The sequence below is a fragment of the Patiria miniata genome, unplaced genomic scaffold (genome assembly GCF_015706575.1).
Source record: "Patiria miniata isolate m_02_andy unplaced genomic scaffold, ASM1570657v1 HiC_scaffold_3, whole genome shotgun sequence".
In the NCBI taxonomy this organism is placed as follows: Eukaryota; Metazoa; Echinodermata; class Asteroidea; order Valvatida; family Asterinidae; genus Patiria; species Patiria miniata.
This window is the reverse complement of record NW_024037069.1, coordinates 10,750,380-10,768,366: the sequence shown is the minus strand read 5'-3', so window position 1 is coordinate 10,768,366 and position 17,987 is coordinate 10,750,380. Positions and strand designations below refer to the sequence as shown.

Sequence of the window (17,987 nt, the reverse complement as noted above, 5' to 3'; positions counted from 1 at the left end):
TAATGCTGAAGCGAATTTCTATATTCATGAGCAAAACTGTGATGTCATTCCAGGCAGAAACCTCAATGTTACAGCTATTTCAGCACAAACAGTTACTAGATCTCTGGATATTTTGTTGTCAAACATTTTCTTTTCTTTGGAGATTCGTTGTTGTGTAGCTGGTAGGCCAATGAGCAACCTTTCACACAAATGTTTTAAATAAGCAAATTGTGGGTTCACAAATTGAACCCACAGCATGCGCATGAGCATCACACCACCGCAGTAATAGCTTCTGATTCTGGTCTCCGGACTCCACTATTCAAAACCTCAAAAATGAAGCAAAATAAATAAAAATAGGCAACCCCAAGACAATGCTGCACCATCACTGCATTGCTGAGACAATTGAGTGAATACAAAGCATGACCAAAGTGTTCGCTACACGTAGTTACAGCAAATTGGTTCTACAAACTCCTTAAGAACTTCCAGGATTGATATTTTAACCGCTGCCCACTACTTGCCTGGTTCTCTTGTACCAATAAGCATTTGTTTTGTGCCAGTGCTGTTTCTGGATGCCCTCTCCAGCAAGCAGTTGGCAATGTAAGCAATCTCCGTACCAAAGCGGAAAGACTGTGGACAAAACACACATTGAATTATCATTGGCGATCGAGCACCCAACACAACACATACCGTAATTTCCTGCGGATAAGACGCGTCTTATCTGACTTTCTAGACCACAAAAATATCGCTGCGCCTTATCTACAGGTGCGCCTTATCTGGTGTCGCTTGAGTTCAAAGTGACGGTCTTTGTGTGAAGAATTCTTTCAATGCCGCAATCAATAATGCGGTCAACCAAGGCTCAACTCTCCAGACATTGTGACCGTATTTTCATTCCAACAATGCCGCGATGTGTTGATCCCCCATGATCGTGCTTTCATTCCAACAATGCCGCAATGCGTTGATCCCCCTTAGTGATCGTGCTTTCGTTCCAACAATGCCGTCATACAAACGTTTTTCTTTGTGGCCGTTTTTTCATTCCGAAAATGCTGCAATCAGAATTACTTAAACGTTTGGAAATCGCATTCACTCAAGTTCTATTGTGTGAACGTTGAGGGTGTTTATTGTACAGGATATCTTCGAAGTCTGCTTTAGACTTAGGATAATATGAAGTACTAATGTCAACATGACAATCGGCATCATTTTGAAACCGAAGTCAACAAGGTTCCTCCATTCACCGCGTTTTGGTGTTGCTCAAAGGTGTGCGGTGTGCAAGCCTGAAGATCAAGATGAAAACAGTGCGAGTCGGTAAAAGCGGCTCAGGAAAGCGTACTTCCGGCCCGAGCGCCATGTTATGCATACAGAGACCGCACGAACCTCAGTGCACGTGTGGCCGAACATTTTGTAGAAACACGCTGCGGTGTATCATCGAGTCCGAGCGGTAAAATCTCGTTAAAATATATATTTCAACGGACAAATACATACACAGAGAAGAGAGATCACGTTCTGAGAATTAATTTGCGGAAATTCTCTTTCTCCACCGATGTATGTTATTTTCTACGATCCAAATTCGTCCTGATACGCTACTGTAGTCATGCACGGAACATCATGGTCCGGTACCGTACGTAGGCCGTAGTCACTGGTTCCTGGCCCACATCATAGCTTCGATTCTGTAAGCATGCGATGGGAACCAACGAATACTGATGGCACTGCTGCCGCACGGAACATCGTACAGCGGCATGGCTTCGACGACGTGCATCACAAATGCGTCAGAATTACAGGCCTTTTCGTCAAGATTTAGCGTGTCAAGATGAAATAATATCGTGTAAACGATTATGTTGTGCATGCAAATGGCGTGTGTAATATTAGTGTGCGTATCGGCGGCTGAAAATGTGATCGGCAATTTGTTTTCTGTGTACGGTGAGTAATTATTTATACTGACACTGTGACAGCTCGGTTACTTCTCCCACGCGGTCTGGGTAAATTTTCCCGTGTCGAAAGTCCAAGTGCGGACAGTGGTCACATTTGACCATTTCTCATTTTACTATCGTCTCGGTAAAACCTTCCAAAAAAAAACTCCAGTGCGGACACGGCTTAATTCATCCTCCGAATAGTGTGATCGTTCTAAGGCAACACAATGGCCCCTTTGTGGCGATGTACCGACACCGGGTGACGCCTGGTGTTCTTCTGTTTGCGGTCAAACATGCGTCTTATGCGGCGGTGCGCTTTATCTGTTGGCGTTTGAATTTTTTTTGGGTGATTTTAGGGACCTGCGCCTTATCCGCCGCGCGCCTTATCCGCAGGAAATTACGGTACTGTCAACTTGGGAGATACTTCATTATATATGTAGAATAAGTTGGACAAGAGTATCCACAAAATGACGATTGCATCAGATATAAGTTGCAGAATTCGGAATAACTTTCCAGTATTCTTTCCTGGGACGAGTTCCAGACAAGTTGCGGGTAGAATCATACACTTTGTTTTGAAGAACCTTGACTCATCAATACTGATAACTTCATTGAGGGAAGATTGAGGGGAAGTTGTTCAGAATCCTGCAACTTATACACGATACAATGTCCACAACTCGTCCCAGATATGCATTCTGTTGTCACTATTTGAACAAGATTTAGTTGTAATGTTGACACTTGCGATTTGACAGGGCGGCTCTGTTTGTGTGCAAAAGCAATCGCAAATAAAAATCTTTATACAGAGGGTTGCCGATGACAAAAAAAGAACACTGTTTGGGATTAAAAAATAAAACACTCATTGGCCCATATTCATAAGGAGAACAACGTAGGATGGGTCCTGCTTTTAAAAAGTACATCAACCTGATTATTTGACCTTAAGTTTGCAATAATGTGAAACTAGAAATTGCTGGTGGTTTTCTGCACATTTGCATATTTAAATTTTATAAATAAACCATAACAGAATATGCAAATCTTCTCTTCTTATAATCAGGTGGCACTATGCCATGAACAGTGTTCTAGAGGAGACGGTACGAAGACGGCACAAGATGTGGTCATGGAAACACATCAAGGAACATCGCATGATGCTGAAGGAATACAAACAGCTCTATGTCAAGAAACTAGACACTAGTAAACCAGGGAAGGACTTGATTGCCAGTCTAGAGGTGGGTCACCTTTGAAATGCTTAACAAATCCAAATTGAAATGAGCGCATGAGGTCAGTATAACAATGTTATGGGGTATAAAAAAAAACATGAGTCCAAGGTTATTAATGAAGTTTGAATGTTTCTTTAATTCAAAACTACACTTGTTCAGTCTTGAATATTAGATTGAAGTGAGTTACTCCCGTTTCAGACACGCATGGAATAGTGAATTAAAAGTGAATTAAAAGCGACTTGAGTCAGCCTAAATTGAGCTTTGACTGGCGAACTTTATTTTAGATGTCCGGAGAAGTTGTTGAGAATCTTGCAAATAAGATAACCAATACAATGGGCCCATTGAGGAAAAAGTTACTTGCAATTTACCCCATAAAAGAATCCTTAGAAGAAGCTTGATCATATTCCCTACAAATAGTCCAAAGTTCCTGGACTGCCCATACATGCTCTCACAACTTTGGTCTTTGAACGAGGGTCAGCGTGAATACTAGAGCTACCTACATCTGATTTTGATAATCATATAGGCCTGCACGTAATCCGGCTCAACTTCGCTTGTTCTTATTTGCTGTACTAGTTTATAGTCGAAGTTTAGAAAGGGTTGCAGTTGTGAGACAATCCTTATTTGCAGCTATTTGTTTTGGCCATGAAAGTCAAGTCATCGTCAGTTAGAACCTGTCCATGTCTATAATGCAATATGTGGTATCCTTTGTTTTTGTAAGAAACTTTACGAAATGGCATTACTCCCATTGCGTCACAATTAATTGCGTAAGTTGTTTAACGCTGCGCAACATTTCAGTTATGACACATTTCACGAAAAGTTTCATAGTGCGTGAGTTAGCGAGTTTCGCAACAAATTATGGCCTCACTCGTGCAATCATTTGAGGCGGAGTAGGATGTGGCGTAGAGTCTGAACATCAACTATTTTAATAGCAAATTGTGATCGTCATGGAGCCTGTCATTGCACAACATATCAAGGTTGATACAAGACACTCATAGCTTTGTGTTTGAGGCAAATGAGTTGCTATTTTACTTATGACAGAATTTTTAGAGTTGTCGCACCATTCCAAATATAGTCGGGCAAAACTATTTTCAAAATGGCAGGCGGAGGTGATTCAACAACTGTTCGTGACCGAACAAAATCATACACAAACAGCCGTATTTAAAGTGTTGCACAGCTACACTAAGTTTCGCTGCGCAACAAATCTGTTGTGTAAGTGCAATGTATGGCATAAGTTGCGCACTGTTGCATGAAATCGGCTGCTGGTCTTTGAATGAGGTTAGTGGATTCTAGAGCTGCTCTGCTAGTTTCCTGGATAATACTAGAACAAGGAAAATAAGCTTGATATCTGACATGTTCATTTAAAATTGGATTGATCTTGACAGGGGTTAAATACAACTTATAAGTTACAAAAGCCATTTGCATTATTTTAGTCAGACATTACACTGAAAGTTATAAAAAAAAATTCAAGTTAGGATTTCATCCTAACGATCGCCAACCGGCCAAACTCCAACACAAGGGTTTAGTGGAGTCCAGCTGTTAAGTTTAATAGCACAGGGTGTTGGAATTTGCAAGGATGAGGAAGGTTCCTAGTAAATCATCCTAGGGAGTTAGGGTTAACGGTCATCCATATTATACCTGGGTTAGATGGAGTGTCGTCTCGCATTCCACCTGTCGCATGGCGTCTGTGGCCCCACGGAAGCTGTAGATCTGTTGATTGGGATCACCAACCAAGATCTTGGATCCCGGCTGGTTGAGGAGGATGTCCTGTTGGGCTGTTGAGATTTCAGAGGGAGGAAATTGTTTAATCTAGTTGGAAACCCAGCTGGTCTAGCTGGGCTGCTCAGATATCAGAGGGAGGGGACTGTAACTCCAGCTGATTTAAGATGATGTTCTGCTGGGCTGTTGAGATTTCAGAGGGAAGGAATAATTAAATCTAGTTGGAAATCCAGCTGGTCTATCTGGGCTGTTCAGATATCAGAGAGGGGGGGGGGGGGGAACTGTAAATCCAGCTGATTGAAAATGATGTTCTGCTTGGCTGTTGAGATTTCAGATGGGGTTATGGAATGAAGTTGGATCCTGGCTGATACCAGGAGGAGGTCCTGCTGGGCTGTTGAGATTTCAGAGGGGGATGTATAACTGTGGATTCCAGCTGTTTTACGGAGGATGATCTTGCATGTTGTGATCTCAGAGGTGTGATGGTTAAATTACGTTGGATCCTGTTGATTTGCGAGGATGCCCTTCTGGGCTGTTGAAATTTCAGAGAAGGGGACACTTTTCTGACCTGGTGTCAAGTCTTGAGCTTCATCGATCAGTATACAGTCGTAGTCCAGGTACCAGGGCTTCTTGAGTTGGAACAGCTTGAGGTACACTGGAAACAAACCATCAGGATTTATGGGATATTAAAGGCACATAGGACTCATCATTTTATTATCCCAAAAGTAACCTACGGAATCAATATCAAAATAGCTTGCCCCAAACTCTTCATTCTTATTCATCACTGTTTCTAACCTTTGTTCCAAAACCATTTAATTCTATAAATTTGGGGTACAATGTTACACTTTTCCTGTCCTTGTTACCGTCATTACGTCATATTGGACACACCGTCCATTCCCCTTCTCCCAAATAATAATAATAATAACAAAGCGCTTTACATTATTATTTCCCCTTGATCACTGGGCCAATTAAACATTCCAAATACCGTCTCAGCTCCCTGGGGAGTATACAGCTTGATGCAGCCTGATAGGCGCAAGCAAGCTTATTCAATCACAATAGCCATCTCTGCCCTCACAGGTACCCATTTACTCCTGGGTGGAGAGAAGAAATGAGTGACAAAGTGCCTTGCCCAAGGGCACACGCACCATGACCCCGGCTGGACTCGAACCCACAACCTGCAGCTTTATGCGCAGACCACGAATCCAATGCCCTTGACCACGAGGCCACAGCATTCCACAACAACAAAAACTGCATTATTACCATCGTGGGTTATTTTGGCCTCCTTGTTCTTCTCATTAATCATCTTGTCCCAGGCAGCTGAAGCATCGTTTGAGATTTGCTGTATGAAGACAAAAACATTGCACAGAAACAAAAGCACTGAATTTGTAATTACCCTCTCCCAGCTATGGAATCAAACAAGAACATGGTAAATATTCGCAATAAATGTCTGCTTTTATACCAAGATGAAATAATGAATGTGGATATCCTCACTGTGAAATAATGAAGTGAGAAATGAAAAACTTCCACGGTTCGGAAACTTTAAACAATGAAAACAATATAACAGCTGTTTCTAAATTTCTTTGTTTACTTTAACGTTTTCATAAATTGTGTTCAACTATACAGGGGGAGTAAAAAAAACGAAAGCCAAATGTCGAGACCATTATTTTGGTGAAGTTCTGCATGTAGCACTTTCAAAATCTAGGATACGAAAGCCCAATTCATAAGCCTTCTTTTGGTGCAAGAATCATTCAAATCACTCATGTAATTTTCAAGTTACAGAATTTTAAACACAACCACCATTTTAAAGTTCTGTCCACAGATCACAAAAAGGTAAGTGTTCTTTCAGCAAAAACGAAAACAAACCTACGGATGTGTGTGAATTGTTTTCGTTTTGCTGAAAGAACGCACACCTTTTTTTGTGATCCGTGGACAGAACTTTAAAACGGTGGTTGTGTTTAAAATTCTGTAACTTGAAAAGTACATGAGCGATTTGAATGATTCTTCTACTAAAAGAAAGCTTGTGAATTGGGCTGTCATACCCTAGATTTTGAAAGTGCTACATGCAGAACTTCACTAAAACAATAGTCCCGAAATTTGGGTTTTGTATTTTTTTTACTCACCCTGTAGAGTCAAAATTGACTTCGGGTAGCCAGGAGAGGGTGAGATTCTTATAGGTTCTAAAAATTCTAAAATGAAAATGACATTTATAGCATTTTGGAAATAAACTCTCCGCAAACAAAACAGATGCTTTATAGTATAGCGGCGGTACCATTTTCTGTGTGTGGTCCAGATAATGTCTCTCCTGGACCAGCACGTCCCCATTCTGTGTGTACGTGCTGTACTCAGCAGGCACGTGCCGTGTCGTGATGTAGTCGTCGGCGCTGGCGCAGAAGCGTTGGATGGTTTTGCAGACCAGATTGGCGTTGCGTAGCCAGTGAAGCTCATTGTGCTTACGGGCTGGTAGCAGCTTGTGTACGAAGAAGGGATTCAGGGAAGCCTGCAGCTTGTTCTTGTACCTGAACGTATTAATAATGGCAAGTAGTAAAAATAAATCAGCATATTGCATACTTAAAGCTATAGTCCATCATTTGCAACTATTCGAAAAATAGCTGGCGTAATTATTGTTGAAAAACATACTTGGTTGAAAGATAGTAAGGGGACTAAACTCCCTGTGAAATTATTCTTTCTGGCAAGCTGTCATTTTGAAGTAATCAACAAAAGAAGGCCTTTCCAACGGTGCTTCCTTCAGACGCACCGTAGGAAAATTTAAATTAGTAGTTCATTTTGTTATTCGGCAAAGCGCGCGCAAGCATTGGCACGACGCACACGCACCACCGGTTGCTATAATTCGTCAGATCAGTGCGCGACATCGCGTAGCTGCATTCGGCTCAGCGAGAACGTGTCTCGGACGCTGAATTCAGGCGCAATTCAAAACATGATTCAGCAACTTTTGATTTGAAATTGAGATCCTAGAATGCTGTTTTTCTCAGAATAAACAGCTGAAGCTGAGCTGAAACTTTATCAGGTTAGTTGTTCAGTACCCTTCTTTAGATTTTGAGCACTTTTGTTGCTTCAAACGAACAAAATGCACAAATTACAACTGATGGACTATAACTTTAAGGAGAAGTACCCAGATGACTATACTTGTTTATTACCGCATAGACATCCTGGCATTTTATGGCATTGACACGAATTTCATTTGTTCTCATCCAATCAAAAGCATAGAAACTCACAGTTGTCAACCAGTCAACACAGTGTGGCAGTCACACTTTACTGTTTGTCATCAAGTATGTCAGCTATAACCATAGAGCTATATCAAATTACTAGAGGGCTAACTCATATGCACAAAGTGATGCCTGCTGGGCGCATCCATGTTTGTGCACAAACCTATGGAAAACTAGACATTTTGTACGTATTTTGTAAGTCTATTTGCATATCTGCGTTTGTATTCCATACTGGTGCGTCATCGAAGCCGATACGCCCAAAACCGAAACGCACGATCAGCAAATGAGCGTGTCATTTTGCTCTACGCAAACAGTGCAACGCATGCGCATATATCATCGTTGCAGCATTGATTAACCGTGTTTTTTTTAACCGTAACACGCGTGAGAAGTCTGCGTACGTTCTAATTGCGCATTGCATTTAGAGTACACTTTAAAAATTCAATCCATCTAATTTCATCATGTTCTACAAACACGCACATGAATTGAAAACCGTAACACCCGTGAGAAGTCTGCGTACGTTCTACTTGCACGTTGCATTTAGAGTACACTTTCAAAATTCAATCCACCTAATTTCATTATGTTCTACAAACACGCACATGAATTCAAAATGTCTGCGCCCAGGTCAGCTTCAAAGCCTCTCCGTGCACAAGAATGAGGAGTTTGCGCTCTAGTAATTTAATATAGCTCTATGGCTATAACTAATACTGTTATAGCTTGTGCAAGACATTTATTCAATATTGGATGGCTTTGGGGGGATACAAGAATATATATTGCATGAGTATAACAATATTGCACGAGTTGAGGACGAGTGCAAATAATTATTATTATAGCAAGTGCATTATATTTTTGTATCCCTAGAACAAAAGTCATCCAATATAATTCTTTTTTGACATAATGCTGACTTGATCCAACCGAAAGAAACTTCAGGACACTGTCTTTATATATTTCTAATTTTATCAGCGAATTTCGCGATGCTCGAAGCTGCAATTGTGGTTGACAACAGTGCGCGTATAATCTGCTGCACGCTGCGTCTGCATTTTACAGTATCGCGAGCTACGATGTGTTGACTGATTGACAACTGTGAGTTGAAGATAATATCCAAAAAAAAATTGCAGTCATCCCATAGAGCTATATTAAATTACTAGAACGCTAACTCGATGTTCAAAGTAATGCCTGATGGGCGCATCCATGTTTGTGCACAAACCTATGGAAAACTAGAAATTTTGTACGGCTTTTGTACGGCTATTTGCATATCTGCGTTTGTATTCCATACCGGTGCGTCATCAAAGCCAATACGCCCAAAACCGAAACGCACGATCAGCAAATGAGCCTTTCATTTTGCTCTACGCAAACAGCGCAACGTGTGCGCGTCCCTCCGCTGCAGATGCTTTTCGCCGTGACGTTTTTTGAATCGTCATGACGCGCATAAGTTGTTTGCGTAAGTACTTGCGTGTTACATTTAGAGTACACTTTTAAAATTCAATCCATCTATTTTGATTGTGTTCTACAAACACGCACATAAATTCAAAATGTCTGCGCCGAGAGCGGCTTCAAAGCATCTCGGCGCACAAGAATGAAGAGTTAGCGCTCTAGTAATTTAATAGAGCTCTATGAATCATCCAGGTACTTCTTCCGATAACCATACAATGCGCTGATTTGTTTTTGTAAATGGAAGCCTGATGCAAATAATAATTAACAATTGATGTTTGGAGGGTGCTATGCGCCCCTCGAGTGTTCAAAACGTCATATCCCACATCACAGCAGTCAACAATTGTTTTGTTATACCTCTGTCTCGGATTCTTTGGATTCAGATGTAAAAATCACAACAATCCTGACAATCTAATGGCAACTCAAAACAACTCGAAACAGCTGATCGTCTGCTAGTTCGCTGCTCCCACTCATGTGTGAAAACATGGTGAAAATAGTGTGGGTACTAACGATACAAGCGTTTCACACCGTACGTGTCGTATAAGTACAAAGTCATAGCACACTGCCTGTGGGATATCACGTACGTGATATCCCACAGGCAGTGTGCCATGACTTAAAATAAACTTAACACATGATCGTTATAGGCCAATAAAAAAACAGTATTCAAGACAGAGGTACATCATTGTTATATATCCCCTCAAAGCCATTCATTATTATACCAATACTACGACTGGGGTGTCAATATCATCATCAATTATTTCTGGAGATTCTTCATATTCCATAAACTATTTTTCTAGGCAATGCAAACAGAGATTTAGGGAGTTTAAATTACTGCTGCCACTTACTTGAATCCAACTTTATTGTACGCCAGGGAATGCGTTGTTTTACTGGTCACATTCTTGGGAAAGATGTCCGTAGCGTGGGTCTGTACTGACCTGCCATGGGAAATGATAACATCCAAAATACATTTCATTAACTGTAACTCCCTAGCATAATTTACCAGGAACCATACCCATCCAGGCAAATTCCAACACCCACATGGGAAATCATACACACACACTGTTGGACTTAGTTTCTGGAGGTATGCCATACCCAATGTAAAAGACCATCAGTTTTGGGGTACTATACCCATTCTAACATATTTCAACAAGATGAAAGATGCAAGAAGGAAAGAGAAGAGGAAAGGAGAGGGGCGGGTTGGGGCGAGATGAGAAAGGGGGAAGGAAAGAGAAGACATTACTAAGGACAAGAAGACATTCCAAGCTGGCCAGGTTAAGTAAAAGTGTACCTAACCCTTTCCTCACCACATTGCTTATTGACTTGGCTCTCCCTAGAATCAAATTGTTTGCTCAGTCATTCAGAAATCACCAGAGCATACAAAAAAGGACCAAAATTTAAGAACTTTCTTCAACCCAGAATTTCACTGCCAAGGAGTGATTAAAATCAAAAGTGTTGCGTGTAAACTTTGTTCCTTGAACCTTGCTCTTTTATGTGGTGTAAAAATCACAGCCACGTGAAAAATAAGACAGTTAAGCCTATGTTCTGATCTGGTTCCATTTTGTAAACTGCAAGCCATTTTACCGCATGACCAATGGGCTCCGTGCGCCAACAAAAGAGGGTGCCCTTTTACCGAGCAACGACGTCCCATGGGCAGGACACATACATTTCGCTGGTTGACGCGCGCGCACCGTTTCTTGTTTGTGACAGACGTACACCAGGGGATTTGTACTATGTAGACGCTGTGGCCGCGCTTCGTGGCAAAATATTGCAGTCAGGCAAGATGGCGTCGTTCGGTCACTCCCAACTGTACTTTCTTTGCCGGTGAGGAGATACTTGTGAACGGAGCGGATTGGCACTCCATACCTCAAATTGTGCGTGGAAGTTTCTGAAGCACTTTTCTCATTTTTTTGTTAAGGTAACGCTATGACTAAACTACACCATTAGAGCGATCCAAAAATACCGTTTCAGCTGGTATATGGTTGATGTATGAGAGGCCAAACATGCCAGCCTGCTGAAAAGCAGTGAATGAATCTGTGTTGAGGGTGTTCTGTGTGTGGTTTCCTGTTCGACTACAGGCCCCTATGGTAAGAAGCAGGGGGAGGGGTATTTCCTTATCGACAAAAGTCGCCCATGGTAAGGAAAGGGTTAACACTGTAGCCCTAAAGCCTGCCTACCCATGCTGGAAATGTCTACATGGATTAAATACAAAATGATGAATTAATCTTGAATAAAAAAAATAATGAAATCTGTGTCTTACTTGTTGAAAGCCACATAGAGAAATGAGGTGTCCGGTCGTCTCTCGGCATACTTGACCAGAGTGGAGGTCTTACCTGTGCCTGTAAAATGGTGCAAGAGGTTTAATCTGATCTGTTCAAAATACTTCCTTAATCTTTGGCTAGTGTATCAGATACTGTCAGGGTAGTCCTGGCCTATGACCAAGGTGATATTGAAGGGGGGGGGGGGGGGATAAATAAATACTTTGCAGAGGGTTTGAGAGTTGCTGAGGGCCCCAGAGCAATGTAGGGTTCATGGTGTGTGATTGTATTTGCCTAAAGGTATCCCTTAAAATATGTTGTTCTACATAAAGGTCTACGAGTAACAACACTACGTTTAAACCTCAGGAAATCTAATTTAGAGAGGAGATCATTTAAAAAATCTTAACACATCTTAACACAGGAAAAAATCGTGACACAAAATCTTGAAATCAAGAAACAATCCTGACAAATCTCATCCCTGTAAGACTCCGTTTAGGACTACGTTCCCTTAAAGGGAAAATACAACATTTGCAAACATCAAAAAATAAAACTACCAAATCATTTTGAAATACCTTGCTGGACTGTTAGTGAATGACAGTGTAAAGCATCCTGTAAAATCATGGCACCTGGTATACTGTCATTTTCAAGAAAAGTGGTATTTCTGTATCAATTTCCAACGCTGATCGGCCGATCAGCGTTGGAAAAAACTGGCTTTTTTCAAATACTGGCCCCAGTTGACCATCGCACTTGTTTGCAATCGATTACACACCTATGAACGGGTACAAGCCATCTAGACTGGTTCCCTGACCCTACAATTCCCCAATATATGTAAACTGCTCTGTTTCTTCTTAAATGGAGTCAGGGAACCAGACTACAGGAAAATGATTGTTTTTCTTGGTTTTTATAGCATTTTCGAACCCAAACCTCAAAACAGTCAGTGTAACTATATTTGCTATATATTTCCAACCCCCCAATTCCATCCATTTCTAAAAATTACAGCAAAAGCAACTGATGTATATTCCCTTTAATGAAGCAGTTCCTCCCCCACTAGCGCAGCCAAGCAACCACAGTGGTAGAGGGGGTTATCATCAATTATACCTGCATTTGAGTTGTACTCAATTTTTTTTTTCTGGTCTGAGTGCCGAGATTCCCAATTTAAAAAAAAGTTGATCGAGCGGAGGCAGAACAGTTTTGAAAGTGTGGGGGGGGGGGGGGGGGAGGGGCCAAAGCTCCGCCGGTACTGGCGGAGTGGGGGGGGGGGGCCATAAATCTCATTCATCAGTAGGGGGCGCCCTTTTCCAAAAGTACACTTTTTGCAAGAAACCACCCCAGTGATTTGATTCATCGCACTGAAAGTTCCCTTTAGTGCCTGAAAAGTTCCTGAAAGTTCCCTTTTTTTGCGCAGTGGACAGGGCTTAACGGATCTGCCCATTTCAAGAACAGGATACCAATTTTTTTAAAATAGCTCTGAAATCGTGCACTGCACTCACCAGCAAATGCGACAATCTTGACCACTTTGCCACGTTCGATGTCGTGGTTAATGATGCGCCACTGCTCATGGGTTGGAGGCATGCTGAAGGGACGAGACAAAGTACAAAAAAGAAAGGGGAAACAATTGGTGAGTTTGTGCATAAAATGTTCACACACATCATCACAAACGGGATTAATTCACTACAAGGCGTTACCAGGGAAATCTCACTGCTGCACCAATCCATTACTCAAGGCTTTAAATCACACTTAAAACATATGGCTGCGTTTGAGTGACTTGGCAACGGCTTCCAGAAACACACACATCTATGGACAGTGGCTTCGCCTGCTTCCATAGGCAAATGTGTTATTTGCTAGCCGCAGCCGAGTTACCCTGACACAGCCTGAAGCCCAGTTCATACTAGGTGCCTGAGAGGATGTGAATGCGAATTAGTGATGTAACAACAAGTAAAAGTTGGGCTCATTTCAACTCCGGTAAATTTCGCAACATATGTTTCCTGACGTCAAATTCGCTTTGCGTTCGTATTCGTGTCGAGTCGAGGGTGCTATAAGGCTGAGGGGGTTAAAAATGACATATCCCACATCGCACCAGTCAACAGTTGTTTGAGATATTGCCAGTAAGTCAAAAAGCTATAAAGGCTTGTGAATTACTTTGCAAGGAATAAATCAAATCACTGTCGTGTAACCCTGGATAACTGCAATCTTTCCTGCCAGACATGAGACTGAGCGGTTGTATGGCGCAGGGGCTGGCCCTACACGCGCATGCAATTCGGGCGATTCACAATGCAGTGCGCCACCAAGAGTTTGCCAGGGAGAGTTCAATTTTCCCAGTGCATTGTGGGAGATGGTCGACAAATTCGCAGGGCGGGACAATTGAAATTGTTCGTTTTTCCGAACAGCAGTTTCGTAAGCGTGTGATTCGAGGATCTTTTTGCCCTTTTCTTTTCTTGTTATCAATGTGGTGGCTTTTTGTACGGTCAGAACGTATATGCCCCAATCTAACCAATTAGCTCAAGTTGTCTACTGACACTCATTCAAATGGGCCGTGTTTTGTCGACCGTAAACATTGAAAATGGACTCTCCATGGCAAACTCTTGGTGGCGCACTGCATTGTGAATCGCCCGAATTCAGAGGTATTTAATATGCAATGCAGTGCATATTAGGTAATTTATATGCAACGCAGTGTATTCAAGGTAATTTATCGGCCATGCAATGTATATGAAGTAAACGGTTATTGTGGCCAATGAAATTAAAGAATCAAAAATATGATATAAAAAATTTGCTTATCGTATGATTATCTAGACATTCCTCGTAATATTCTACAGGCAATAAACATGGGGTAAGGTCTTTCTAAAGGAATAAAGAAGAACATCTAAAGATGTAAGTTACACATGGACTTTGGGTAGCTGTTCTACAAAGTTTGAAGTCCATACCAAAAAGAGATGGTGGAAAACCTTATAAAAGATCATAATATACGGCACACGGCAAACTGCATAAAAAAACTTGTGTGGTCATATTCAACGTCACATTAGACCTCCAAACAACATACCTGTGCCTTGGAAGTCGATTCCTAGAGACTGCCCCGTGATCAGACGAACCCTCGCTGGGCAGAGGAACAGCGGCGTGACTGTTCTCAAACAGGTACAGAGCATGGTAGACACGGTAGTGACACCTAGGACATGACAAGAAGAGAGTTTTTACTGAAAGGGATTATGGGCACGATGGCAGTAACACAAAGAAGATGAAACTAGAAAAAGAAATTTAAAAATAGTGGGGAAAAAAAAATTAAAATGAAGACAACAAAAGCAGAAGGGAAAGAAAACCAATAAGCTCATGTAATTATATGTCATTTGACAATCGTTTTCACAATGCATGGTTTTATTTAAAATTTTGTTTAAAAGCAGTTTTATGCCAACCACACTTTAATTAACATATGGTAATCAGGAAGATTGAATTGTGCATTTGGTCATAATACATTTTTCCCCCGTTTCCCAATTTCAATTGAATTTTTTTCAAATAGTCAGTTCAACAACTCCATGTACATTACATGCTCCGTTATCTTCAAGTAAACTTGAATCCTCGATCCTGATTGGTCGATCCATGGCAACAAGCGAGCACGGCCACGTTCCATACCGCACTCCGCGCATTGCGCTATTCTAAGATGCGAGCGATAATTCCGTGCAACACGCACATGTATAGGATAACCGCTGAAAAGTTTATGTACAGCGTGCGAGTTCCATCATTACTGTGGGTCAAGTTTGCGTGAACATAAATTTGTTATCCAACTCGTGCTCGTGGAACAAGGAAAATGTAGTGCGTCTGTGTCCCACATACCACTCGGCCTTCGGCCTTGTGGCATGTGGGACACAGACGCATTTAAATACATTATTCCGTGTTCCACTCGCGCTCATGGGCTAACTAATATTGTGACCATTCACAAGGGCTCTATATGCGAGACACACCACATGAGTCGTGTGTTAGGGCGTCAAGTGAGTAAGCATCCACCCTTCTCTTTGTCACTGTTGAATGGTAGTGTTGTTCTGAGTAAAGTCATTTTTAAATTCATGTCCAGAATATACAAATATTGAGTGGCTCAGAGTAAAATGGGACGAATATTATCGCAAGGTAAAATCTGGACATTTTCTTTGACTTGTGAACTGGAAAAGTCCAGATTTTACCGAGCGATATGATTCCTCCCATTTCACAATTTAAAGCCACTCAATATTTGTGTGAGATAACTGACATATAAATCCTTGTCGTTTGATAAACTTGATCTTTTATTTCAATACAAAATTGGTGGAAAATGTGTTTCTCTCTTCCAAACCACCCCTTCGCGAAAATGTTTGAACCCAACTCTGTAGCGCTGGCACTTTGGAACAATACGCGCACACCAGCATGCATTTGCACACAAATACGAGCATCGATCCTAACTGTTCAATAGTGGCGAATGTGACTTTTTGAGACCCGGCGTGAAAGGGAGTAATAGCGAATGTCACGTGATGTGAGTTCCACCAATCAATTGACAAGGATCTGCATGTTGGTTATGTAAAGATCGCTTATGTTTCAAAGTGTCAGCAACTGCATCAAATCTACCAGCATTGTTTACCAGCTGGGATTTTTAATAAATGGGATTTTCAATAAGAAAATAAAAAGAAAGGAAAAAGTAAGTGTTTGTGCTGGATTGATCATTTACCCGCCATTCAGCTTGAAGGTCATCCTGTACTTCCACAAATAGGCAGCGATGCAATACAGACACTCCATCACCTCCATGGTGGTACATGACGCAGTCTGATGCAGGAGAAAGGTCAGGATACGCGACACGTCTTGGACCGTCTCAGACAGGAGAACCAGCAGGCAGACGGTGGACCAGGGGTTAGGTGCCTACACAGAGACAAAATGAAAAACCTTAAGAGCCGGGAAGATTAAACTAGCTCAGGAAATGATTGTGAATTTAAAGACAATGCTTACCATTTGCAAACATTCTAAATAAAAATTGCCAAAATATGAAACTTGACGGTTAGTAAATAAAAGCATCAGGCATCCTGTGACATTGCATCCTGGGAAATCATTTCACAACGCTGGTTCGGACTGAACTATTGATGGAAAACACAGCTTTTGTTCAAATACTGCCCCCTTTTCACAAAATTTAGTTAAAGGGAATGTACATCATTGGCTTTGCTGTAATTTCCAGAAATGAACTATTTTGAGGGGTTTATCAAATATTGTTAAATTGACATGTTTATAGTTTGTGTTCGAAAATGCTGGGAAAAACCAAGAAAAAAAAAAATAATCAAGTAGTCTGGTTCCCTGACTCCACTAAAGATGAAATGGATCAATTTATAGATGCCGGAAAATTGTAAGGTAATGGAACCAGTCTAACTGGCCTGCACCCATTCATGAACGTGTAACCAATAGCAAACAAAATTTGGACTGAAAAAAAGGTAAATTTGGAGCAGTAGTTGAAAAATAGTTAGGTTTTTCCAACGGTGGTCGGCTGACCACCGTTGGAAATTTATACAAAATACCACTTTTCTTGAAAATGACTTCACACCTGGTGCCATAATTCTACAGGATGCTTTAGACTGTCATTTACCAACATCCTAGTAAGGTATTTCGTAAAAACTTGGTAGTTTTGTTTTTTGATGTTTGCAAATGTTGTATATTCCCTTAAGTTTGCAATCGGTTACATCTGTATTATTTTCACGACTGATGAACTGGGGATCATACCACAAAGAGAGCATAAGTTCAAACATATTTACTGAACATTTTGAAGAGCAGGGCTTTCAATAGAAACCTCCCTCTGCTACAAGAAAAAAAGAAGATGGCTTGTACAGATTCACTGTACTGTTGGTCCTTGAATCGGAAAATAACTATCTTTTTAGCAAATGGTTTACATTACCTTTGATACTTCACTACTGGACATCTTGTTTTTCAGAAACCAAAAGCCAAAACAAAACCAACCGAATCCATCCATGAAAAAGAGTTGGCGCTCCATGACCATCCAGTGAGAGGTGTGCATCCAGCAAAAGTGCAAGAACAGCTAATAAAAATATCATCAATACCTCATTTTCTATAAGCTCTGGGGCTCTGCTCTTCATGATGTCCTTAGCCAGGTCGTACTTAGGGTGCTTCTGAAGATCTCTGTCCATGGAGGAACTATAGCGACCCTTGAACTTTGGCATGCTCCTGCAGAAGATTGGGCCAAAAAGAAAAGATGTAGATAGAAACATTTGTTCCCCCGACAATTTTTGATGTGGGAAACCAATTTTTTAATTATAGGATAGG

The 17,987-nt window shown here is 41.3% G+C and overlaps 1 protein-coding gene across 1 annotated transcript in view; it reads right to left on the bottom strand.

Moving 5' to 3' along the window:
• LOC119737489 (F-box DNA helicase 1-like) overlaps positions 1 to 17,987 on the bottom strand; it is a 40,716-nt gene that overhangs the window by 10,436 nt on the left and 12,293 nt on the right. Inside the window, exons 4-14 of the mRNA XM_038211887.1 lie at positions 17,765 to 17,888; positions 16,396 to 16,583; positions 14,752 to 14,874; positions 13,205 to 13,287; positions 11,717 to 11,795; positions 10,305 to 10,394; positions 7,077 to 7,323; positions 6,068 to 6,146; positions 5,376 to 5,462; positions 4,730 to 4,866; positions 498 to 606 (exon numbers count right to left, since the gene is read on the bottom strand). Coding sequence (XP_038067815.1) covers positions 498 to 606; positions 4,730 to 4,866; positions 5,376 to 5,462; positions 6,068 to 6,146; positions 7,077 to 7,323; positions 10,305 to 10,394; positions 11,717 to 11,795; positions 13,205 to 13,287; positions 14,752 to 14,874; positions 16,396 to 16,583; positions 17,765 to 17,888 — 1,346 coding nt within the window. The remainder of the gene's footprint in view (positions 1 to 497; positions 607 to 4,729; positions 4,867 to 5,375; positions 5,463 to 6,067; positions 6,147 to 7,076; positions 7,324 to 10,304; positions 10,395 to 11,716; positions 11,796 to 13,204; positions 13,288 to 14,751; positions 14,875 to 16,395; positions 16,584 to 17,764; positions 17,889 to 17,987) is intronic.